Source organism: Eptatretus burgeri, chromosome 5, assembly GCF_056783735.1.
Source record: "Eptatretus burgeri isolate ZD-2024b chromosome 5, Ebu_testis_v1, whole genome shotgun sequence".
In the NCBI taxonomy this organism is placed as follows: Eukaryota; Metazoa; Chordata; class Myxini; order Myxiniformes; family Myxinidae; genus Eptatretus; species Eptatretus burgeri.
In genome coordinates, this window is record NC_140965.1 from 15205339 (window position 1) to 15232195 (window position 26857).

General features: G+C 41.4%; 1 protein-coding gene across 1 annotated transcript; it reads right to left on the minus strand.

Moving 5' to 3' along the window:
- Positions 1 to 34: 34 nt before the first annotated feature.
- LOC147025905 (troponin T, fast skeletal muscle isoforms-like) lies at positions 35 to 25240 on the minus strand. Its single transcript, XM_085883556.1, has 13 exons — positions 25222 to 25240; positions 23832 to 23864; positions 21765 to 21797; positions 20912 to 20926; positions 13442 to 13460; positions 12733 to 12793; positions 4213 to 4329; positions 4043 to 4120; positions 3108 to 3221; positions 2916 to 3028; positions 2049 to 2139; positions 1838 to 1878; positions 35 to 377 (listed from the first exon to the last, which is right to left on the minus strand). Exons 1-13 carry the CDS (start codon positions 25238 to 25240, stop codon positions 323 to 325), a joined length of 789 nt encoding a protein of 262 aa, XP_085739682.1. The 3' UTR covers positions 35 to 322.
- Positions 25241 to 26857: the final 1617 nt, after the last annotated feature.

A 26857-nucleotide genomic window follows, 5' to 3' on the forward strand; every position in this document is an offset into this window, starting at 1 on the left:
ACGTGTCTGCATAAGCATGTGGTTGGACCACCAATTGATTCCTGAATCAAAGCTGTCATTCAGCCTTGTTTATTGAGTGTACAAGGAAGGGAAGACAAAAAAACAAGCAAACAGGAGGGTTCTTTCACAGGCACAAGAGCAGAGTTACAACCATGTTGGCCTTATGGCATCTGCCAAACCCTGTGAACCAGAGGGGCAGCGAGCCCAGGAGGAAGGACATAGAAGAAAACCACACGTGAAGGAGCTGTTTGAGGGTAGGAAGGAGAATGATTGTGCTGCTGTTCTTGGGGTAATGAATTTGCCTCTTTCTCAGAAGATGTCCTTATTTCCAGCGGCCGCCCACCTTCCCCTTTCCACTGTGGCTTCCCTTTTTGCTACTGTAGATGTGAAAGAAATGAGAGGGGAGGGGGGGGCACACATCAGTGTGAAATATTTCATTTAAATGGGGGGTGGGGGGCATTTCATTTAAATGGGGGGTTCACTGTGTGAAGTACATGATTTAACCTTTTTCCTTTTTATCATTTTTCATGCTCGGCCATAGAGTAGCAATAAATATGTTAAGATTACCGTGCGTTTCACTCCAGAGCTGAGTGATGAGGTAGTGGAGGATTCGTGTGGCTATCCCTATCCATTTGGAGTTATTGTACTCTGTCACCATATAAACCTTCACAGCTTAGTTGTAGTGCTGATTTTAAAAGTAGCATGTGACTACTGGTATGTACACATGTAAACATACTATTTCCACGCATGCTCGTGCAAGTGAATGGCACATCGTTTTGGTTTACCTCATGAAGCCCTTATTAGCACAAATGTTTGCAATTGTGTGTGTCAACTATTTTACCATTTGTCATCAAATTTTCAACAAACCCTTGCAATATCGAGAACACCAATTGATAAATTGCACCTTTTTTGTCTTTTTTGTTATTTTTGCCAAGTTTAGTGCGAGTACCATGCAGGCTTTAAATTTTGAGATGCTTTCTAGTCACCTCCACCACCACAGGAGTAGGAGATTGGGACCACACTCTGTGCAGAGTGTTGGTGCTGATTAAGCAGTCTCCTTGGCTATTGGGCACAATCCTGGACGGATCGCCACTCCGACGCAGTATACCAGCATGCTGGCACTCATTTTGCCGACCTAGGAAGGATGACGGGCCGAGTTCATCCCACCTGGTATTAATTCAACAGTTGAGCGGGATTTGAACTCAGGACCCTCGGATCCAAAGCCCGCCACCCTAACCATTAAGCCAACACCACCAGGCACCAAAGGAGGACAAGAGGTTATGTTTTCACCCATGTCTGTCTGTCTGTGAGCAGGATATATCAAAGTTACGGAAGGATTCCGACGAAACTTGGTGGATAGGTTGAGTGTGGGACAAGGGCGAGAGGATTACATTTTGGTGAATATCTGAATCCGGATCCGAGAATTTTTAAATTCTTTAAATGATTCTCACCGTTTTAAGATGGGAACAAAATTATATATAGTACGATATTTCAAACAGTTCTGGATGGATTATGACAAAACTTGGTGGATGAGTTGGATAGGTGATGAGAACAAGCCTATTCGACTTTGGTTCAGGTGTGGAACCAGATCCGAAAAACGTAAAGTGTTCATCCTGGCGGAGGTATGTGCTCTACCTAGTGCCATTCTAGTTGGAAACTGCTTTAAGTTGTGAGTTTAGGGCAAAAAATATGGAATTATTTGCTCACTTTGGTGTTTCATGGAACAAAGAAATGACTATATACTATACACTAGAGCTAAGGTTTATGGGTCATGGAAAGTTATTGAAATATGCTTTTTGTTTTGATGTAGTGCACCCATCCTGAGTGCTGTACTTACTATTTAGCGAGTTCATCATAGCGTCTGGTCAGCGTGGAGATCTGAAAGGTACAAGAGCAATCGCCGTGCTTCTTAAGTTTCAGACGAAACTTGCACAATTGAACCACTTGCAGCTCACCTGTCGGAGCTATGCTCATATATACGTACATGTTGATCAAACGCGATTGCATTGTGATTATAAAACGTTTCTCAACTGTCGAGAAATTCTTACATCATATTTTTGCCTCTTGAGCTTCTCCTGCAAATCGAACTTCTCTGACTCGAGTTGGTGCAGCCATTCCCACATTTCTTTGGCCTTGTCCCTGTACGAAAGCAGTCACCCACAAGTATAAAAATAAGGTGTCGTTACACCTGCTGGCACCTTTTAACACAGCAAAAGTTTGTGGTTTGAGCCATGTAACTTGTTGCTACGTGGTAATCATGGATGTTGTCCCGAAGCTGTCGCGTTGGTGTTGGTACGATGATGGCGCTCGTGGCTTTGTAAAGTGCATTGCACTGGCTGTAATGTAAGTAAATTGTTCTCCAGGATGATTGAATATTTAATGTTGAACTGAAGGGACCATCCAACACAGCAATTGGATTTGGTTTAATCTGAGACTGAGCTTGTTACTCCATCAGCTTATCATCATCTCATAATTGTTCAACCTCCGTTTCATTGGCGTTGTCTCTGCAACCTGTACTTTCCACAAAATGCATCTCGGCAACTCTCTATCCCTACGCTAACAACTCCCCAGACCCACTCTGTGGACCATCAGAAACCACGAGAACAGTATCACAAAGCATCACCAAGTTACCTTTCAAGACCCATAACATCCCGACTCAGATGTGTATAATCATCACTTCATCATAAGATTATAAACTTTGGATTATCCTTCAAAATACCAGAACAGGAAAACATTCCAACAGGGATTGTATCGGGTTATTGAGAAGGCTCAGCAGCACCAGGTCAAGGCCTTAAATGGAATGGGCCCCAAGTTCTGCCGATGAGCAGCGCTGCCCACATCCCATAAGTGAATAAAAAGATCCATATTTTGTACAACAAAGTATCCATGAAAATGAAAAGGATATTCTTTCTTACTTGAGCTTTTCTTCATTGAGGTGGTCAATGTTCAGTGGCTTACGCCTGTCCGCAAGAATCTTCCTCTTCTTTTCACGTTCCGTCTGCTTCTTTCCACCTCGGCCTTTCTCCGCCTGTGAGGAGACTCACCGTGTTGTAAAGAACAACAGAGGAGCTTAATATGGCAGTCAAGTGCCTTTTGAGGTAACCTGCCTTGGTGAGGTAACTGCCAAAGGAAGCAGTCATGCTGCTAAGAAGCTTTTTCTTTGCTGCATCATCACCTGCCAGCTTTCTTTGCCTTTCTTCCTCCTTACGAGCTTTCTCCTCCTGTATGGGCAAATGAAGGCTCAACATTGCTGTCAACATCAATTAATGAAAGTTACACAAAGGTTAGAATGTCGTTAACTTATTGATTTCTAGGAATGGAAGTTACCAGAATTAGAATGGACAGAACTAGAGAAAAGAAGTTGTTGGAAAAAGGATAGAGGAATAAAATTTGATGGAACACAGAGAAGTGGAGAAGAGGTTGTTTCACAATGCTTGGCAACGAGACTCAAATTGTTGAGAAATGGAATGTATAGTCACCACATTTGTACCACCTCAAGGAGCCTTCACCACATTTGTACCACCTAAAAGAGCCTTCACCACATTTGTACCACCTCAAGGAGCCTTCCCCACATTTGTACCACCCCAAGGAGCCTTCACCACATTTGTACCACCAAAAAGAGCCTTCACCACATTTGTTCCACCTCAAGGAGCCTTCACCACATTTGTACCACCTTAAAGAGCCTTCACCTCAAGGAGCCTTCCCCACATTTGTACCACCCCAAGGAGCCTTCACCACATTTGTACCACCTAAAAGAGCCTTCCCCACATTTGTACCACTTCAAGGAGCCTTCACCACATTTGTACCACCTCAAAGAGCCTTCACCACATTTGTACCACCTCAAGGAGCCTTCACCACATTTGTACTACTTCAAGGAGCCTCCTGTGATTGATTTCTATCATTGGGTTCCCTTCTGCATCTACCAACAAGCCCAAGTAATTAAAACAAACATAAGGTATTGCTTTCACCTGGCTCAGAATCTCATTTTGGTTCTTTCACTTCCAGCCGTGAACAACACATTTCATTGACAGCAACTACTCACGTTAATGCGAGTTTGGCGCTCTTTCTCCTTTTCGCTGCGGATTCTCTGCTGCTCATCCCGCTCAGCACGACGTTTATCCTTTGGGGTTGGAGAAGTTAAACGTTTTTGCTGTGGAACATCACTACACCTTGAGTTATTTGTGATTGGTATTACATGTTCTTGCAACTTACAATCCTTTCCTTGAGAGCAACTATCTCTTCCTCCTCCTCTTTCCTGGCTTCGAAATGCTGCTCGATGAGGCTCTGGAGCTCCAAGTAGTCCTTTTCCAAACGCTTTCGATGAATGTCCTGCAGTACACGGAGAAGTCCAGCTCAGAGATCCACTGTTAGCCAAGCTAAACATGGGATGAACTGCAGTGGCACTCTATCATATGGAATCAAAATACCATACTGTGCATGACCATTAGAATTCTGTTCAAGTTTTTTAAAATGCTTGTAAAGGTGGATGAAGTTTGTATGTATATGTATGTATATGTGTGTATGTATTTATGTATATATAGATGTAGACAGATATAGACGTGTGTGTGTGTATGTATGTATGTAATATATATATATATATATGTATATATATATGTATATATGTATATGTATACATGTATATATATATATATATATATATATGTATATGTATACATGTACCGTATTTTCACGACTATAAGGCGCATATAAACGTCTTAGATTTTTGTCAAAATGTGCGACGCGCCCTATAGTGCAGTGCGCCCTTTGTGTGTATAAAAGAACAGGTATGTGCGGTATGCAGAACATTGCTGTTTTAACAACCCCGAAAATGGCAAAGAGACACGCTTATGAAGCTCAGTTTAAACTGAAGGCGATCAGCTATGCGGAGGAACATGGGAATCGAGCCGCGGCGAGGAATTTCCAGATCAACGAGTCGATGGTTCGAAAGTGGAGGAAGCTGGAAAACGAGCTGCGACAGGTGAAGAAGACGCAGCTGAGTTTCCGTGGAAACAAGGCGAGGTGGCCAGAGTTGGAGGAAAGACTTGAGCAGTGGATCGTTGAGCAAAGAGCAAGTGGGAGGAGCGTTTCGACGGTCACGATCCGACTGAAGGCAGTATCGATAGCGGAGGAAATGAAAATCGAACATTTCCACGGAGGTCCGTCTTGGTGCTTTCGCTTCATGAAACGGTGCCATTTTTCCATCCGGACCAGGACTACGATAGCGCAGCAACGTCCGGCGGATTATCAAGAAATGATGGAAAACTTCCGCTCCTACTGCAGCAAGCACATCTGCGACAAACGGATCCAGCCGAGCCATCGGCGTGAACCGGCCGTTCAAAGTGAGGCTGCGAGCGGCGTGGGAGCGGTGGATGACCGAAGGAGAGCACAGCTTCACAAAGGGTGGAAGGCAGTGCCGGGCGAGTTACGCCACAGTTTGCCACTGGATTGTTGATGCCTGGGCTAACGTGTCTGCTGGCACTGTTGTCCGAGCTTTCGCTAAAGCCGGCATCATTTCGGAGGAGCCGCACGGTGCAGAAAGTGACTCTGACGGCGAGGAAGGTGGACCTGCTAGGTTGGGTTTAGCGCAGTTCGATTCCGAAACAGAGGATGAGGATTTCGATGGATTTGATTAAAGACTATTACCGGTATTTGATTGTTTTAGTATTTTTGTAACTAATACTTTAATAAAGCACAACCAAACTCAATTTTGCTCCCGATCTATTTTTAAATACGCACACTTGTGTGCTTGTGTGAGTGTGTTGTTGTACGGCGGACGTACGTAGTAGAGGATATTCATATAAAACCCGCGCCCTATCGTGAGGAGCGCCTTATGTGTGTGTCAAATACAGGAACGGCACACACAACTTAGACTGCGCCTTTTGGCACAGTGCGCCTTTTGGTCGTGAAAATACGGTATATATATATATATATATATATATATATATATATATATATACATATATACACATACATATATACACATACATATATACACATACATATATACACATACATATATACACATACATATATACACATACATATATACACATACATATATACACATACATATATACACATACATATAGTATGACCACTTGTGTTTCAATGCTGTTTTGAAATAGATTTGTACATAATCTCACCAATCATATAGTAGGCCGACTGATATGATTTAGGCCTTGAGCTTGTTTCTATGGGCTCCCTTTGTGTACAGACTTTTTGGCTGCGGATGCAGTGCCCCTATTACCAGTACTCTGGTGCTCGTTTCGCTGACCTCGGAAGGATGACAGGCTGAGTCAACCCCATGGTGTTGATTCAGCAGCCAACGAGGCTCAAACTCAGGACCCTGGGATCCCAAGCCACCAGCCATGGGTGATGATTTTAAAATTTATTATTTGTCAACCAAAAAGTGGAGAATTGCACTGTCAAACAAAGCTCATAATCTTAGGATAAAATATTGTACAATTGATTTACAAATGTGATTAAAATAATAAATTATGACAAAAACAAAAGCAATAGTACAACAAAAACACTGTCAAACTTGTACAGAAGCAACAATTCAACAGAAAAATACAGTATCAACTGAAGAGTTCATAGAATAAACTTCAATTTAAATAAAATTATGATTTTAAAGATTGTTGAAAAAAGCTTCCAGAATTTTCAGACTATTGAAGCAGTCTTACAGTTTACACCACCTTATTTAACATATCCAAGTACTTCTAAACGGAAAATGCAAAGAAAGCGATTTGTATTCCACAATAGAGTGTTCATATATATCATTCAATTTAAATGAAATAAAGATTGTAAAAGTCATATAAATTAATTAATTCTAGAATTTACTGCCGTTTTCCCACCATTAATGCAAACTTACACCGCCCTATCTAACACATCACATTAGTTCTTCGTGCCTGTTGTTTGTGTCCTTTATAACGTCCTTAAAAACAATACGTTTCCTGTTTGGAATTATTTTCGATCTTGTTTGACTGACAGGAAGACAGGGTAAAAATATTATTTCACTCTTCTCTGCACGTGTGCGATCAGGACAAATTCAGAGATAAAGTACTGTTAAACAACAGATTCGTGTTCAAAATATGACATTCAATTTCAATAAGTTGTTCCTTGATCATAAATTGACGTTTGGAGATGAACAGACATGAACCAATCGCTTAACCCTGCATTTCACTTCATGTGTATGTGATAATAAAAACACATCAATAAAAGATATAACTAGTCTAATATTTTTTATAATGCATTGCAGTGAAGTCTGATCCAAATAATTTTAAAGCAATATATGTATTTGTATATTGTAATCAGTAAAAAATAGTGTGGTAGATAAAAACATTAGAAAGGAAATAACTTGCACGAAAAACTTTAACATTTTCACGCTGACGCTCACGCCGGGGGTATCGCTACAGCTCTGTTCTTCGAACAGGCGAGCTAAAAATGGCATTTAAAATTTAAATTGAAAAGTTAGTCAAATTGACGATAACACTTACAAAGAAAAATAAGGTTATTGTCCTCGAACCTTCCATTCTATTCCCCAACCTAACCCACAATAATGAAGTCCAGTAAGATAAATCCTAAATAATGGGTCACAATAAGCATACAGGCCAAATTCAATACATGGATGAAAGAAAAATATAAAAATAAACAACAATGTGGAGTTCACTACTCATCAATTTCATTTCTCCCCCACCTTCACCCACTGACCCTTTATTACTGCTTTAATTAAAAACCCTTTCGTGGAGGTTGGAGCATTTAACTTTTGAGCAAATAACTTTATAGTGTCAGTTTGTGATATTCCAGGTACATATGAAGCTTCTGTGGGTTGAGCAAGATGCTGAGGGAATCAAATTAAATACTACCACAAGTATTTGTTTAACAGCTCATATGATTCCCACCTTCTTATACAAGATAGGCCTTGGAACGTTTTAGGCCCACGTCTTTCAGGAAATGGCTGGCCAGGCTTGACCTTCAGCTCGAGATGATTTGGGTAAGAATTTGGAGTTTGTTCAGGGTGGTGATGATAACTCGCCTACTTTTTGTGATAAGACACTTTAAGATCATAAACGTACATGCATCAGCTAATGCGAGCAGACGGGACACCAGGCTTAACGTTCATTCTGATAGTCGGTGCACAAAATCATCGCCCAAAGAAACAAGGTGTTGCCATGCTTGTGAAACACCAGAGTGACAGTTTATAGCTGAGCTGGGCTGTTATGCCGGCTCAGCTATAAACTGGCTGGACAGTTCACAGGTAAATCTACGTACCTCTAAGCTATCCTGTCAGCTTCTTACTGAGGGGATCAAATGCTGGACATGATACCAGTGGAGATTAAATTTAGATTCCATCCTGTACCTGTGTGAGTGTGCCTTCAGCATTGTGTAACACTGTATCATCCAGTGGTTCCTTTATTATCATGATCTTTCCAATTTATTAATTTTCATAATTCTTTATGTCTAATGATGATAGCATATAATCATATGATCTATAATTATTCGAGAAATGTCTGTCTGTGGATTTATGCTTGTTACTTGGGAAATCGAAAATTCGCAAGTATATTCGTTTCCTGAGTATGTTTGTTTGTTTGTTTGTTTGTCTGTCAGTCACATACAGTTCATAATTCTACATAACACTGATTTTCACAAAACTTAAGCAAGTGGTTGGGATAGTCAAAATCTAGAAGTCTATTTTTTATGTCAAAGGTCATGTTTCCTGACATGCTTTTTGAGGTACACCCAAACGTAACCAACGGGTAGAGATAAGGCTGTTGTTTTTTGAGGTCAAAGGTCACAACAAGGTCATGTTTCCTGAGGTACGTTTGAGATAACTTGGCACAGAGTCATTGTTGGGACTTCCAGTTTTGCGTTGCTACATTCGACTTGACTAGCATTTTAAAATCAAAGGTTGCTCAATCACTTCTGGTCAGTCATTTTTTCCAAGTTGTCGAGGTCAAATTCTGAAGTCAAAATTGGTCAAAGGTCAAGGTCATCTGAAGCATGTAAAACCCTGATGAGGCTGCTGTTAGAAAATGTATCAGCCAAATTTGTTATGTATAACAATAAATCATGTGAAACACTTGATTGCTCAAATTTTATAAATTGCCAAATTGCTGTGTCTATGGCAACTATTGTTTTTATTTGGATTTCACAAGTACCGTGCTATTCATGACTTATTTACCCCACACACACAAAGCGAAAGCTAGGTTAAGCAATTGGTCATGTCCTTCTGTCATCAGTTTATGATCGAGGAACAACTTGTTAAAATCGAATGTTATTTTTTGAACACTCATCAGAGCATGAATAGGAAGACAAGTTTGCCATTTTACTGTACTTTGGCTTCAAATTTGTCCCAACCACACATGCACAGAGAGGAGTGAGATAATATTTTTATCTTGCCAAAACGAAGTTTTTGCAAGATATGTTAGTCAGCTTGTGTGTGTATGTATGTATGTATGTATGTATGTATGTATGTATGTATGTGTATATATATACATATATATATATATATATTTTTTTTTGTTTGTCTGTAATCACGTATAAAAAAATTCTACAGAGCACAGTTATCATCGGAAATTTTTGTAACTTCGCATATCAGAGGCCTATAGAGGTCCCTTTCAGTGCACAAAATTTTGAAGGTCAAGGTCACTTTGGCGCAAATCAGGGGTGTCGACGAAACCCTTATTTTTTGAGTAATTTTGATCGGATCGTCTTCAAACTTCATGGGAATATAGTTCATGGTCTGGCGCTCAGCTGATTAATTTTTGGTGGCGATTGGCCTTGACCTTCATGGTTAGCGCCTGAGGTCAAACATATTTGACCCCAAGGTCAAATTTTCAGTTTTAGGAACCATATCGTGTAGCACCTCAAATTGAACACCTCTGAGTGCTTTCTAGATATGTCAAGCTTGAGACATTATGACGTCATTTGGTGACGTTATGAGGCAAAAGCATATTTTTCATGGTTACTCTGTAGAACGATTCTCATCGGAATCTCTCGTAGGCAGATATTCCTCAAGGAGTCGCTCCTGGTGGATAGCAGCTCTGTTCACCTCAGTGTGACCTTAAAGAAGTCACACGTGGTCACCTTTTGGCAAGATATGGGTCACCCTGCATGTGACATTGGTTTATTTTTTGTCTGTAATCACGTATCGATCACTCTGCAGAGCACAGTTATCATTGGAAATTTTTGTACCTTCGCATATCAGAGTCCTATAGAGGTCCCTTTCAGCGCATAAAATTTTCAAGGTCAAAGGTCAAGGTCACTTTGTCGCAAATTAGGGGAGTCGACGAAACCCTTATTTTTTGAGTAATTTTGATCGAATCGTCTTCAAACTTCATGGGAATATAGTTCATGGTCTGGCACTCAGCTGATTAATTTTTTGTGGCGATCGGCCTTGACCTTCATGGTTAGCGCTGGAGGTCGAAAGGTTTTGACCCCAAGGTCAAATTTTGAAATCTGAGATACCATATCGAGTAATACCTCATATGAAAGCGCTTGATAAGTGCTTTCCAGATCTGTCAAAAGTTTGACGCTATGACGTCATTTGATGACGTCATGACGAAAAAACTTATTTTTCATGAAAATTTTATTATCTTGTCAAAACGAAGTTTTTGCAAGATATGTTAGTCAGCTTGTATGTTTGTTTTTTTTATTATTTTTATTTTTTTGTTTGTCTGTAATCACGTATCGATCACTCTGCAGAGCAACAGTTATCATTGGAAATTTTTGTAACTTCGCATATCAGAATCCTATAGAGGTCCCTTTCAGCGCATAAAATTTTCAAGGTCACTTTGTCGCAAATCAGGGGAGTCGACGAAACCCTTATTTTTTGAGTAATTTTGATCGGATCGTCTTCAAACTTCATGGGAATATAGTTCATGGTCTGGCACTCAGCTGATTAATTTTTTGTGGCGATCGGCCTTGACCTTCATGGTTAGCGCTGGAGGTCGAAAGGTTTTGACCCCAAGGTCAAATTTTGAAATCTTAGATACCATATCGAGTAATACCTCATATGAAAGCGCTTGATAAGTGCTTTCCAGATCTGTCAAAAGTTTGACGCTATGACGTCATTTGATGACGTCATGACGAAAAAACGTATTTTTCATGAAAATTTTATTATCTTGTCAAAACGAAGTTTTTGCAAGATATGTTAGTCAGCTTGTATGTTTGTTTTTTATTATTATTATTATTTTTATTTTTTTGTTTGTCTGTAATCACGTATCGATCACTCTGCAGAGCAACAGTTATCATTGGAAATTTTTGTAACTTCGCATATCAGAATCCTATAGAGGTCCCTTTCAGCGCATAAAATTTTCAAGGTCACTTTGTCGCAAATCAGGGGAGTCGACGAAACCCTTATTTTTTGAGTAATTTTGATCGGATCGTCTTCAAACTTCATGGGAATATAGTTCATGGTCTGGCGCTCAGCTGATTAATTTTTGGTGGCGATCGGCCTTGACCTTCATGGTTCGCACTGGAGGTCGAAAGTTTTTAACCCCAAGGTCAAATTTTGAAATCTTAGGTACCATATCGTGAAAAACCTCAAATTGAACACCTCTGAGTGCTTTCTGGATATGTCAAGCTTGACACATTATGGCGTCATTTGGTGACGTTGTGAGGCAAACGCATATTTTTCATGGTTACTCTGTAGAACGATTCTCATCGGAATCTCTCGTAGGCAGATATTCCTCAAGGAGTCGCTCCTGGTGGATAGCAGCTTTGTTCACCTCAGTGTGACCTTAAAGAAGTCACACGTGGTCACCTTTTGGCAAGATACGGGTCACCCTGCAGGTGACATTGGTTTTTATTTATTCTGTTTGCCTTCCTGGCAGTCAAACAAAATTTAAAATCATTCCAAACAGAAAAATTATTGTTTTTAAGGACGTTATAAAGGACACAAACAACAGGCACGAAAAACTAACGGAGCATCTTTGATAAGATGATGTAATAGACTGGGTAAAACTGCGGTAAAACCGCAATTAATTTATTTTCCACCTTCAAACCTCTTTAAACGTTATTTAAATTGAATTATATACTTGAATAGTGTAGAACACAAATTGCCTTCATAATACTTCCAAGAACCATGCTATATATAGACATATAGCATGAGAGGGTGTGGCTTGTGAGAGGGAACAGTATCGGGGTGAAGAAGAGGCCACCTATACGGCTATGTACAATGCCGATTGACACTGCGCTCTGTGGTGATCAACAAAGCCTCCATATCCTAACCTGCAACTCAACGTCATCTTATTACAAAGTATAAGGGTGGTGCAGCTTCAGTTGCGCTAAACTTCTGGATTTTTTTTGAAAAGATCTTTAAAATCACTTTTATTGAAATTGAAGTATATACTTAAACACTGGGGTATCATGTTCTATGAACTATAATTCTTGTTTGTTTGCAGATTTGTTTTTGTTTGTCTGTTTGCCTTCTCTGCATTCCTAAACCGCTGGATGGAATGAGGTGAAAACTGCTGGTTCTATGAAGGGTATGCACAGGAAGGTTTAGGCAATTAAAAAAAAAAAACATAGTATTCACTGTAGCGGGGAGGACCCCAAGTCTATCTCTACGTAAATGTGTATCATATCGTGCTACCTGATAGAATCCGGTATAACAAGTCATAACAAAACACACTATAGACATTGTAAAAGTGATGAAATTAACCCGTCCATCAGGATGCATGATTTGCTAATATTCTATAATAAATGAATAAAGACACTGCAAGTGCTTACGTCAAAGTCCACACGGTCTCCTTCAGGGAGCTTTGGGACCGTCAGCTGAGGAACCATCAATCTGAAAGATGACAAATATCGATAGAATTTTTGGATAGTAAGGCAGGATACAGACTACAGACAGCATAATATAAAAAAAAAATTAAATTTTCCGTGTCTGCACCACCAATGCACTTCATTTGCAACCTTTGTCCTTCATCTAAAGAGGGTAAAATGTGCTACTTTAAAATTAGTCTTCGTTAAGTTACAAATATCATCAACTAAGGATCCATCTAATGTCACTACTCAACCCTCACCACAATACTGCCCAAAAATGGAAGAACACAGCACATTTACTTTTGTCGAATTTCAGCTTTTACAGTACATGAAATCGCATTGACAGTACCTCCTCTATTATTCCATTTAAGTCATAGCTCTCAAAGAAGCATATTTATTCTGTTTGCCTTCCTGGCAAACCAAGAGAAGTGTAGTTCAAAGCAAGAAGAGAAGTGTAGTTCTTTTCCCAAGAGAAGTGTAGTTCAAAGCAGCAGTGGTAGCTAAGCACTGAATTTAAACTTTGATTTTCTCGAAATCACTAAATTGGACAAACTGTGTTCTTCCATTTTTTTGTAGAATACTCCTACCCCCTCTTGCTCTGCTGCCCACCTCTCCCACCTATTCATAGATTGTCACTTTCATTGCCCCAAGATCACATCTCACAAGCACTTACTTTGGCTTGGGCTTTTCCTCTGCAATCACCATGAAAAGAGAAACCAAGAGGCCATTTCAGTCATGATTGTGACAAAAGGATATTTTGTATAATGTCACAAATAGTGTGATTGATTCTAGTTCAGTGTTTATTGTTACATGCTGAAACACAAAGCTATCTGCATGCTGGAGGAGCAACAAATGTTCGATCACAACGGGGGGGGGGGGGGGGAGAAACATGGAAATGAAGCATTTTATGTTATTACGATCGGTATTAGTTTGCTCAGTATCTCTCTATTCCACTGTACAGCACAGAAAATGTGCGAAAGATATTTTTGTTGAGCACTGAAAGTCTCCTGAGCCATCCCCAGGTTTTCATACTCATGGTGAAGCGATTATTGTGAGGAAAGGAAAATGATTACAATACTCTTGTAAAGTTAGAGTATTGTAAAGCTATTGACTGGTTCACATCAATACATTTTCCTGCTCACAAGTCCTCTTCCATATTGCACCCCCTCCCCCCCTCTCCCGAACCACACCAGACTCCCAATCAGACCAAAAAAAAAAAACAATAGCAAATACAATGTATAAATATACCGATTCTAGCATGATGACAACATTCAAACTTTACTAATTTTCCCAATTGGAGAGAGAGTTGAAGTGAAGTTTGCTGTTTTTGGTGCAAGCATAGCATATTGTGGGGATTTGAAAGAGCAAGTACTGGAGTGTACCACATGCAGTTAACCACTGCTCCAAAGTGTGACTCTCTCTACTGAGGGTTAACCAAGTATACTGTAGGTGATGGTTATATATTTTCTCTGTGATATACACACACACACACACACACACACACACACACACACACACACACACACACACACACACACACACACACACACACACACACACACACACACACACACACACACACACACACACACACACCTGTGGAAAAGTTTGGGTTATTTTCACTTTGTTGTGCTATTTCCCATTAAACATTTGTGGGAAGTTAGAAGTGTGTAATATAGGTAGATAATATTTAAAATTTCTGTGAAAGTCAACTTCATGTCACATTTACATTACCTTTAAGTATATTAAATAAATTAAGAAATTGAAAAAGTTTTATTTTTGCCATACATAGATTATCATGTGCTTGTAATATCCACTTACCACAAAGAAGACATACAGTATTCAGGAAATAGTTTGTGGATTTTTGTACTGTAAATAATGAATTGTTGATGAAATGAATACCAGTTGCATTTATGTGAATGACAAGAAATTACAATAAAAGTTTTAAATTAGTAAAAATGTGAAGTGAGTTTTCATCAGCTTGTTCCTTTGCTTGAAAGTCTATGAGTAGGTTCAGAATGGTGTCAAGGAAGCAACTTTCAACAGAAGAGTGTGTGAAGATCCAAATTTTGTGAGAAGAAGAGCAAATGATGAAGAAAATTGCAGAAGAGCTGAAGATCTCCGACAATGGTGTGAGAGAACGCATTGCAACACCTGAAATAAACTGGCTCAGCACAAGACAGGAAAAAGCCAGGAAGACCCAGAAGAAGTTCAGCTGTTCCTGGACTCTGCGTCCTTTTCTCTTGACAAGCTGTAGAGTTTGCTGCCAAACCTCGATTCTGATTCTGCAACCGGTCCAGACGACATCAGCCAACATGTCCTGAAAACATGCTCTGCTGCTCTTGCTCACCCTCTCTCCGGTGTATTCACCCTCTCATTTGCTCAAGGTCATTTGCCATCTGCTTGGAAATCAGAAAACATTACCGCTCTGCATAAAAAGGTGCAAAAACAGATCCCTGCAATGACAGACCAATCAGCCTTCTCCCAATCATCAGCAAGGTTATGGAATCCATCATCACCTCAGACATTAAATCCTTGCTCTTCTCCAATGGCTTCATCTGCGATCATCAATTTGTATTCAGACCAGGTCACTATACCCGAGTCATGTTCCTTCTGCTTTCCCAAAAATTGATGGATGTCGTCAATGCCAGACATTAGATCAGAGCCATCTCCCAAGATATATCATGAGTTTTCGATGGGGTCTGGCATCCCACACGACTCACCAAACTCTTCTTCTGGTATCCAAGGCAATCTCCACTCATGGCTCGCATACTTCCACTCATGTCACAGTCAACGTGTGGCCTTTAATGGAGTTCTGTCATCTTCCAGTCCAGGCTGGAGTTCCTCAAGGCAGTGTTCTAGGCCCTGTGCTTTTTTTGGTTTTCAGTGGTCCATGATGTATTCATATATGACATATCCATTATTGACACACAGTAATTACCCTGCGCTCATGAAGCGAACAATAGGGTTAAGCGGTTGGTCGCGTACGTGTTCCACACGTACGTACGTGTCTGCATTTTAAAAATTCATTTTCTCAGCAACCATTAGTCTGATTGACATTAAATTTTCCAAATAGGTGTGACAATTCCTGTATAATTTTTGTCATAATTGTGATATCATAGCTCACGTGGTCGAGGTGCCATCTTGGAAAAACAGAAAACCTTTGCACCTCCATATCTCTGAAAATGTTCCATGAAAAAAATGTACACATGGTTCATTGTCAAGTACTCCCCATGGGGAATAAGATTTGTTTGTGATGATGTCATCACTGTCTTCATTATGACATAATTCGGCAAGTACAACGCTTGATTTGATAAGTAATGAAAATTTTTTTTCTTTGCAACTGTTGGTCCAATTGACACGAAATTTTGGCCATAGGTGTGTCTTTTCCTATAGGAATTTATTGTGATAATCAATTATGATGTTATCACTGCCTTCATTATGACGTCATAATTCGACAAGAGCAACGATTGATCTGGTTAGCATGAAAAAAAATTCTCTGCAATTGTTGAAACCGCTAATCGATCAATGCAAAACTTTAACTAATTAATCAACTACCCATGGGAAATATCGTTTGATATAAGTGACATAATCGGTCACTGTACTGGCACTATATTGGATCAAAGAAAAAGAAAGAACCTTAAAAAAAAACCTGGAAGAGTTGGCTTGCAACAAGTCCTTCTCAAGATTGTGCATGGTCAGTATTCTATGAAAAGCATGTAGTTTTTCAAAGTATTTCCACACAGGACTTTTTCCTCCATGATGAGAATGGTTATTTTTCTACCAACTTCAACTTGTATGAAAAATGATTTTGTTTCAAAGCGAAATCTGTGTTGGTAATCGACACAGGCCAGTATCACTTTTGCAGATCGCCATGTCGGAAATTGGCACAAGCCAGTATGAATATCGTGGATCGCTGTTCCGCTAATTGGCACAGGCTGGTATGAATATCGTGGATCGCTGTTCCGCTAATTGGCACAGGCTGGTATGACTATCATGGATTGCCGTACCAGTAATCGGCACAGGCTGGTATGACTATTGTGAATCGCTGTGTCGATTATAATCGGCCCAAGCCGGTATGACTATTGGGGATCGCTGTACCATTAATCAACATAGGTCGGTATGACTATAGCGAATAGCCGTACCGGTAATCGGCACAGGCTTTGTAAAGCACATCCGATTAATATAAAAGAACCAATTGACAATTTCTTTAAAAACAGTCACGTGGCCAAAGAAAAATGTGATTACTTGTACGGTGCTCGGATGCTGAGGGTTAAAAGTTCAAACCTACTGTACTTTGACATCATACGTTCCACTGTTCAAGGTGTAGCCAAGTGCATCAAAGCTCTTAAAATTATGTATGGTATTTAAAAATTGTAAACACCTTTCTTCGATTTGTTGGTGATGTACTGATTTTTTTTTTTTTTTTTATTTTTTACCGCTATATCCATTTGAAAAATTATACCAATATAACCGGTATATCAATATATTGCTGGACCCTACCACAGAATAAGGTGAAAAGACTGAAATTTTCAAGGCAACACCAAGATTGGGGACTGAACGATGGAATCGGACATCCTGGTCTGATGAATCGAAATTTGAACTTTTTGGATCTAAGATATGCCAGTTCGTACTTGTTCCCTTGCTGCGGAATGTTGTGACATGCAATGTTTGCAGCCTCCAGTTAAACACGAGGGAGGCTCTGGTACTGTCTGTGGTTGTATCTCAGGTTTGGGTGTTGGAAATCTTGTTAAAATCAATGCGACGCTCACAAAAGAGAAGTACAAGCAGATACTGCAGCACCATGCAGTTCCTAGTGGAATTTTTTTTAATGGAGGAGGATTCATTTTCGAAAAGATGATGATCTAAAACACATTTCCAATGTAGTAAAGTCTTATTTGGAGAACAAGGTTACAGCTGGTATGCTCGAAGCATTAGAATGACCACCTCAGAGATCAGACAGGAGTCCCATTGAGGCCATATTGGATTTCCTAGAAATAGAGAAGAATAAGAGAATTGTTGAATGTACTGCAGGATATTTTGCACAATATTCCTGTAGAATGCTTTTGTTTTATATGGAAGCATGGGTAGAAGAGTGATGCCACTCAATAAGCCAAAGGGCAGACTAACAAAGTATTGACTGATGCGATAAAATTACACTGTTATTGTTATTTACTTCAGCAGTTTGTTTCACATGCATTTATAAAGGCTGTTAATTTACAATAATAAACGCATATGACTTATCACTGAAAATATGATGAATTTACCCTAAAATATGAACATCATTGGAATAACCCACGTGTTTGTCAAATTACCACGTGCTTGTCAAAGTGGACATCTCTCTGGCTGTTATAAGAGAACCACCTCAGCACCGTCGAGTCTGGCATTTCACTCAGGCTGACTGGCAGGGTCTTCAAGCACAGCCATCAAACTTCGAGACTGGTCTCCCATCGCTACTTTCTCCAACATCAACTCATCCTGGGAATTCTTTTAAAGAAACTTGCTCTTCTTCATGCACAGATTTATCCCCTCTAGTCTTCAGTTGTGATATCCTTCCTCCCACCCATGGTTCACTGAAGCTTGTGGCAAGGCAGTTGCCCTGAAACAACTTGCCTTTGCCTCATGGTAAGCAAACCAAACTGAGGGTAATTTCAGTTCCTTCCATAAAGCTTGGAACAAGTGTGTATCTACCCTCAGGAGAGCCAGAAAACAACATCTCTCGAAGCTCAAGTCTGAACTCTCAAACCTCACTCCCTCCTTCAAATCCTGGCGGCGTCTAATCAAATCTGTTTCCGGTGTATGTTCCCCCTCCATCCCCTCCCTATCCTCAAATGGCCGCACTGCTGATACCGCACCTGAAAAGGGTGAAGGCCTAAAGTCGGTGTTTGCATCTAAATCTTCTGTTTGAAACCCATCGCTGTCTGTACCCACTTTACCCAGTCACACCCAACTGTTCCTGGACTCTGTCCCTTTCTTCTGACAAAGTGGAGAGCTTGCTGTCAAACCTCGACAGATTCTGCAACCGGTCCAGACGGCATCAGCTCACATGTCCTAAAAACCTGCTCCTCTGCTCTTGCTCACCCTCTCTCTGTTCTATTCACCCTCTCATTTGCTCAAGGTCATCTGCCATCTGCTTGGAAATCAGCAAACATTACTGCCCTGCATAAAAAATGTGCAAAAACAGATCCTTGCAACTACAGACCAATCAGCCTTCTCTCAATCATCAGCAAGGTTCATGGAATCCATCATCGCCTCAGACATGAAATCCTTCCTCGTCTCCAATGGCTTGATTTTCGATCATCAATTTGGATTCAGACCAAATCACTCTAACCTGGATATGCTGCTTCTGCTATTCCAACAAAGGATGGAGGTACTCAATGCCAGACATGAAATCAGAGCCATATCCCGAGACGTATCACGTGCTTTTGAAAGTCTGGCACCTTGCCCTACTCACCAAACTCTCTTCCCATGGTATCCAAGGCCATCTCCACTCATGGCTCGCAGACTTCCTCTCCTGTCGCAGTCAACGTGTGGCCCTAAATTGAGTTCTTTCACCCCTCTTCCTGTCCAGGCTGGAGTTCCTCAAGGCAGCGTTCTGGACCCTGTTCTTTTTCTGGTTTTCATCAATGATCTCTCCGACTCTCTGGAAAATCCTCTTTATCTCTTTGCTGATGACTCCACCCTCTGCTGTACCATCTGTCATCCCTCAGACCGGCAAGCAGCAGCTTCTTCACTCTCTTTAGATCTGGATAAAATTACAAACTGGTCCAACACGTGGAACATGTCTTTCAATCTTGACAAATCTCACACTCTCACTTTGTCTCTTCGAAAGGACCGTTTGGAATCCCCCCCCCCCCCATCTACTTTCTCAACAATCCACTGGAAGGAGTCCTTTCATTCAAGCTTCTAGCTCTCACTATCTGCCATGACCTTTCCTGGGAAAGCCACATTTCCAACCTGGCCTCCGAAGCCAGTCGCTGACTGGGAATCCTCCATCGTGCAAGGTTCTTCCTCGGCCCACCTGAGTTCCTGACCACATACAAAGCTTTCGTCCACAGCCTGATGGAGTACTGCTGTCCCCCCTGGGCTGGTGCTCTTGCCTCTCACCTTTCTCGGCTTCACGATGTGGAAACCAAGGCGTTTAGGATTAGTGGTATCTCTCGCGATGAGGCTGAGGCTTGGGGTTCTCACTCTCTCACCGCAGGCAGGTCGGTAATCTTTCTGTCTTCTACCATCTCCTCTCCAGTCTTGCCCCCCCCTGCTCTTTTTGCGATATGTCCCCCCAATATTTTCGCAGGGTGCTCAAGATCCGCCAGCAACCCCCTTCTGGTAAAACTACCAAAATCACGAATCACTGCTCACCTTCACTCTTTCATTCCTCTTCTTTACCGCCATTGGAATAAACTCCCACACTTTCAATCCCATTCTTCTCTACAGGCCTTCAAAACAGTTGTTCATCACCACCTCTTGTCTTCCCCCATCCAAATCCTCTATCTTTTCCACCCCCGTTAATCCACCCCAAACCCACCTCCTTCAAATTCCCTGAAAGTCCCTGTAATGTCCATCTTGTATTCACCATGTTTCTTGCCCCATCCCTCTCCCTTACACAGATCTCCTAATGTTTTGTCCTTCCCACTCCCACCCCTCTTGTCTCATTCCCCCTTGTTGTGCGTTGTGTTAGCTCTCAGATGAGCCTCGATAATGTACATATTTTAAAAACCCCAAACTTTTGCACAGTACTGTACACACACACACACACACACACACACACACACACACACACACACACACACACACACACACACACACACACACACACACACACACACACACACACACTTATTTTTGGGTGAAATTGAAAGCCAAGCTATAAATAACATTGCTGAAACAAGTCAATAATTTGTTTTTCGTAATACTACATGTCTCCTCAAGAATAGATATTTAGGTGATCTGTTGCCCAAGCAGATCATCTACAAAGGGACCGGAGCAAACCTTGCAGTCACGTGAGTTCGATACCACGCCGGGAGGACATACTCATCCACAGTACATGGTAAACATATGGCACATCCAAATACAATTCTGTGTGTGCTTTGGGAGTTGACCCTAACGCATCCAATGAAACCAGGTGATGTTGATGCAATACCTTCATGATGTTGGACTTGGAGATGTTCATTTAAGGATGTGCAGAGAAGGAGGTAAGTGGAGGATTTTTGAGAATGGTGGTAGGGGTGAGAGGGGGTTATAGACAGGTTATAAAATGTACTGAAATTCCATTTTATAAGACATATGAATGGACAACATGAAAGAGTGTGTTGTGTAATGTCAGTCAATCCAAGTGTGTGAAGTGTCGTCAAAATCAGGTTGCTGTTAATGATGTGGAACGACGCCACGGACAACGTCCCAGAACCGGTGAGTTGATTTACCACTATAACCACCGTGATGTGGTTAATTTGTCTTGCCATGAACTTGTTTTGGAATCGAAACTGTTTCACCGTGCTGATGGAAATTTGAACCCAACATAAGATATCAGAGGAACCTGCTTGCAATGTCAGGATTATTTTTCTTCTTCGCTAAACAGATCATCAAGTTGGTTTGTAATTTTAAACGTGAAAGGTTATTTGTTAAAAAAATTTTTTAAATAATATTGCCAGCAAGGAACTATAATGTAACTGCAGTACATGCTAAACAGTATATAAATGTACAGTATATTGATTTCTAGTACATCTATATTTGGAACATTTTTTTTTTAGAAACCTTGTTATTATTCATAAGATTCGTTTTATTACAATTTCATGAGACCGAGGCAGAATTGTGGGATATTTTGGTAATAATGTGAAGACAATGTGGAAGCCAAAGTTGAAGGTGAAACATCAATATGATGTCATAATGCAATGAAAGTTGCTGTGAGATGATGATGCAATGAAAGATTCAAAACAAGACAAAACATGGAGAGATGGAGATGCAAGCACTCTTGCAGGCAAGCAGGCTTTCTGTACCTTCCTCTACCTCTTCTGGTTCTGCTTCCTCTTCTTTTGAGCATCAGGACGAAGTGAACAGTGCAGAGCAGTACGAACAGAACCAGCAGGGGGAAAAGCACCGGGATGGAGACAGGGTTGGGGTCAAAGCCACAGCACAAAGGTCAGTTTCAAGGTCGTGTCGTGATAAAGGTCGGGGATTGGTGTCGGAGAGGATGGGGAAGAAAAACGAGGTGCAAACTGAATTTAGAATGATTTAAGAGTGAGTTGGAGGAAATGGTCATGTGATGTGGTTTGGTGTTTAGATAGAATGAGGCATTCAGGTGTGGTTTTAGTCCTCACGCCTTAAGAGGTACACAGAAAGGGTCTCCAAAGCAGGTTGTCCATAAAAGTGACATTTATATGCAATTTTATCAATCTAACTAACTCACATCGACGTGCCATCCATGCTTTATCGAAACATGCATACGGTATGTTACCTATTGCACGTAAACATGGCTATGGTATCTTACCCTATAAATTCACAAGTACATGGTGAATAATACACCCATTGTCTTTACACTTCATGATAGCCAAAATAATTCAATCATTTAGTAACTTAGGGACCATCTGTTTATGATGCAAACACTGGGTTGGGAGGGGAAAGGGGGGAGGGGGGGAGGAGTGTGCAAAATTGAGAGAAAGAAAATGTCGAGAAATCCGAGATATGAGAGTATAGAAATGTTGGGGACAAGTGGGGGTAAAAAGTTTTGGAAGACAAAGGAGGGAAGGAGAGGTGGATGTTTTGGGCATACCTGGGAGCTGGGTGGGAGAGGTGAAATACTTACGTATGTAATAAATAGATTGTACCTTTCATGTCTGTTTAATCAATCTGCAATTATGTTCATCAATGTCTCCTCAAGAATAGATTTTATGAAGTCTTAGGAACCTGTATGATGCATTGTTTCCCATGCCATGCCACGCCATACAGGATTGTTTTTGACCCAAATGGCCTGATCGTGAGTGTTACTATGACACCAGTCTACATAATGTTCGCAATTGTCCTCCATGAGCCTTCGATCAATGTAAAAGTTCCAAAAAAGAGAAACTTCTCCTCCTTTCACCCCCTTTCCAATATATATATATATATATATATATATATATATATATATATATATATATATATATATATATATATATATATATATATATATATATATATATATATATATATATATATATATATTGTGTGTGTGAAGCCTTTTCTCTGATTTTTATGCAATTCTATACCCCTTATTCAACTGGCCTGAAATTTGCTGTGCTGTATTATTTTCACACTCGGAAGGTCAACGTCACTATAAAAACTTCCAACGAGGCCGTTTGGCCCAACATTGCCGTGTTGCACCCCTGGGTTAAGTATTTTGCTCCAACTTTAAACATCAATCTTATCGATGCTTTACTATAAAGCCAAAGCCTGGTGTTGGCTTAGTGGTTAGGGTGGCAGCTTGGGATCCTAGGGTCCTGAGTTCAAGCCCTGTTGGCCGCTGAATTAATACACCAGGAGGTTGACTCAGCCTGTCATCCTTCCGAGGTCGGCAAAATTAGCACCAGTGTACTGGTAAGGGGGACACTGCATCAGCGGCATAGCCACGTCCCAACCAATGATGCAACCAGCAGCCACAAGCTGCACTCGATAGAGAGAGTGAGACTATGAAGCCAAAGTAACCGGATCTTGATCAGGTGACCAAACCTGTATAATATATTTTCACATTTTTGTCCACCTGCTCCCATATGCCGCTCGATTGGTCTGCCATCCTGCCATTGGCTGTAGTTTCGCTCCTTCAGGAACCTCGACACGTGTATGAAATCGGTAACGATGGCTACATTCATATAAACCAGGCAGTTCACCTCATGTGGCCACCCCAGCTGCCATGCAATGGTGAACGCAGCATGATGACGAAGTCGTACTGCGATGAAAACTAAAGATGAATCAATGATAAATGCAAGTGCAATAAAAGTTTCTCGGACAACAAAACAAAGTTTCAAAAGAAGCAACAAAGGGGGAGATGGGGATGCTAGTACTCTTGCAGGCAAGCAGGCTTTCCTTACCTTCCTCTACCTCCTCGGGTTCTGCTTCGTCCTCTTTTGATCAGCAGGATGAGGTGAGCAACGCAGAGTGGCACAGACGAGGAAAAGCGACGGGAAAGAAGCAGGGTCGGGGTCACAGCCATAGCAATTGTCTGGTTCAGTGTCGTGTCATGATAGAGATCAGGGGTTAGCGTTGGAGATAATTAGGAGGAAAAACGAGGTGTAAAAATCTAAGTTTTTACAAGGTCTCAAGCAAGAACTTAGGACACACTGATAAATCTGATTGGACGTGAAGAGGGAAAGTGATGAGTGAGAGGTGGTTCAAAAAGAGAGTGATCTGAGTGAAAATAAAGGAAGGGACATGGAGAGATTTCTTCTTTTTCTACTCTTTTCGGATGCAGCACATTGCATAATTTGCTGGGAGTGCTGCTGTCCTGGTGATGCAGTGCCCCCCTGTAGGTTGAAGCACAGGGATTTGTAATTTGGTCATGGTGCCAGCAATAGCTCGCCTGACACCGTGGGGATCTTCAACGTCCACGAACAAATGCTAATAGACAGGAGGCCCGGTTCAACGTCCATCCGAGGGATGACACACACACACACATTGATCATTCACCCTGCCTGTGAAACACCAGGATGACAGTTTATAGCTGTGTCGGGATTCGAACCCAGGCTAGACAGCTTTGAGGTGAGTGTATGTACCTCTACGCTATCTTGACAGACCCAGAGAAGAGTCTGATAGACAAAGAGTGCAAATAAAGGAAGAGGAATGGGACAAAAGAGTGGAATAGATATAATGGATGAGGAAGATGTGTGGGTAGATGAGCCTGGATGTTATACTAAGGGAAGAGGAGTGGAGGGGAGAGAGAGACAGAGACAGAGAGGTGTTGTGAAAAAGGAAGAGGAGTGGCAAGTGATAATAATGTCCCGGGAGTGGAAACAAGAGTGACACAGAGATGAGTAGTGATCATAATGAAGCGAGGCATAGTCAGCAACGCGTTTCCAGCACGCAGGTGACAGGTACATCACCATTGGAAGTCAGACACGCAGGTAGACAGCGAGTAACAGATCGAACATTTACCGAAACCCTTAAATCCGTGCAATTGGAGAACGAACCCCCCCCCCCCCCCACTGCCCACGATTCTTCCCGAAATGGTAACTTTGTCATAGTGACCAGAAATACTTTCAACTTTTAACTAAGTTATCTGTCGATCTGAACATCCAGACATTAAATTACCCTTAATGAGTGGACATGATATTTTGTAAAATCCATTCTCACCTGGACGGATGATTCAGACACAAATCCATGAAAATAAACAAATCCATCAACAAATGGACAACAAATCCAAAGCTGTTGTGATTTAGTTGTAATAATGTGCAAAGTAACTATTGAGACGAATGAAACAGTCACGTGTTCGAGACAAGGACATGACCCTGAAGAATAAGAATACATACGAGTTTACTCACCCTCTGGCTCCCTGTGGGGGGGGGGGTGGTAGGGGGTAGGGGTAGGGGGGTAGGGGGGTAGGAGGCAACACAGAAAAGAGAAGAAAGTTAAAGAACAAACAACTGTTATATATATATTTATATATATATATATATATTTATATTTATATATTGGTTAAATTCATGGGAAAGATTTGTGGTACGTGATCTGGAATAGTTAGTGAAATGAAACGAGTTACCCTGTTATCTTCACACCATATCATGGAGCACAGTGTTCCATGATGGAGGAACGACACCGGGGGGGGGGGGGGTGTGGACTTGGCCATCTCATCAAATGTACAGGATCCACCAACATGGTCCACGGTTGATCAAATCAAGTTGGCATCAAATGAAACGGTTTCTCACCGCATGTTACCGGTCATTAACTCAAGGTGGTTGCTGGTATAATTACATGCGGTTTCAAGGGACCACATTACCGCCCAACTCCCCCAGCACACATTAACAGGTCTCTGCTCATCGGCCCGTCGGCTCGGATGGAAAGAGAGACCCACGGGGTCCATATTTGACGTCACATGGACACTCGTCAACTCACTCCTGCTCTTCCTCAACCTCCTCTTCGAGCTCCTCCTGCACCTCCTCTTGTGCCTCGGTGTCTGACATGGCGTTGGTTCACAGGTGAGGTCGGTCTACTTCTAAGACACAAACAACCACAGAAATGGAATCTGTTGTTTAAGATCTACAACCATAAACCACCTCCATAGTCCATTATCTCGACCATTGTTACTAAGTTACCCTTCAATCCTCTCGGTCACCTTATTCTTCCATGACACATGTTGGGTGAATAAGTGGTCATCAGTTTAATCATGTGATAAAATCATTTCAAACATATTCCATGGATAAATCCCGAGGTGCTGGGGGGCGGGGGAGGGGGCATGGGGGTTAGCGAAATCTGGACACTTCCCACCTTTGAGCCTTCCTCCCTAACAGGAAAACGACACACAGCTAGTTCTACTTGAACTACTACTAGGTTACTAACTCTTTAACGGCTCCAATTATATCTACCTTCTTGTACGGTCGGCTACGTAACGTTTTTGTCCCATGTCTTTCACGAACTGGTTGGCCAGGCCTGACGTTTGACCGAAGGCATTCCAGGCAGAAATTAGTAATTTGTTCAGGGTACCGGCGATAACTCTCCTCCGACTCTTCGCAAAACACACCGTTGGATCATTAACGTATGCTAGCAGGCTGGACGACCGGCTTTAATTGTCCATCTGAGGGTCGGCGGTACACACTTTGTGATCCAACGTCCCATCTGCGAAGCACTAATGCGACATTTTAAAGTCGGGTGCGGAATCGAACCCAGACTAGACAGCTCAGAGGTCATGTCGTCACCCGGAGGTGGGTGGTGGTTATGTTTTCACCCCTGTCTGTCTGTGTCTGTCTGTGAGCCGGACATCTCAAAAAGTTGTGGACGGATTCGGACGAAACTTCATCGACAGGTTGTGCGTGTGACAAGGACTAATTGATTCGATTTTGGTGAAGATCCGAATCCGATAAAAAAAATTTTAAATGATCGTCACCATTGAGTGACCCTTGCATCT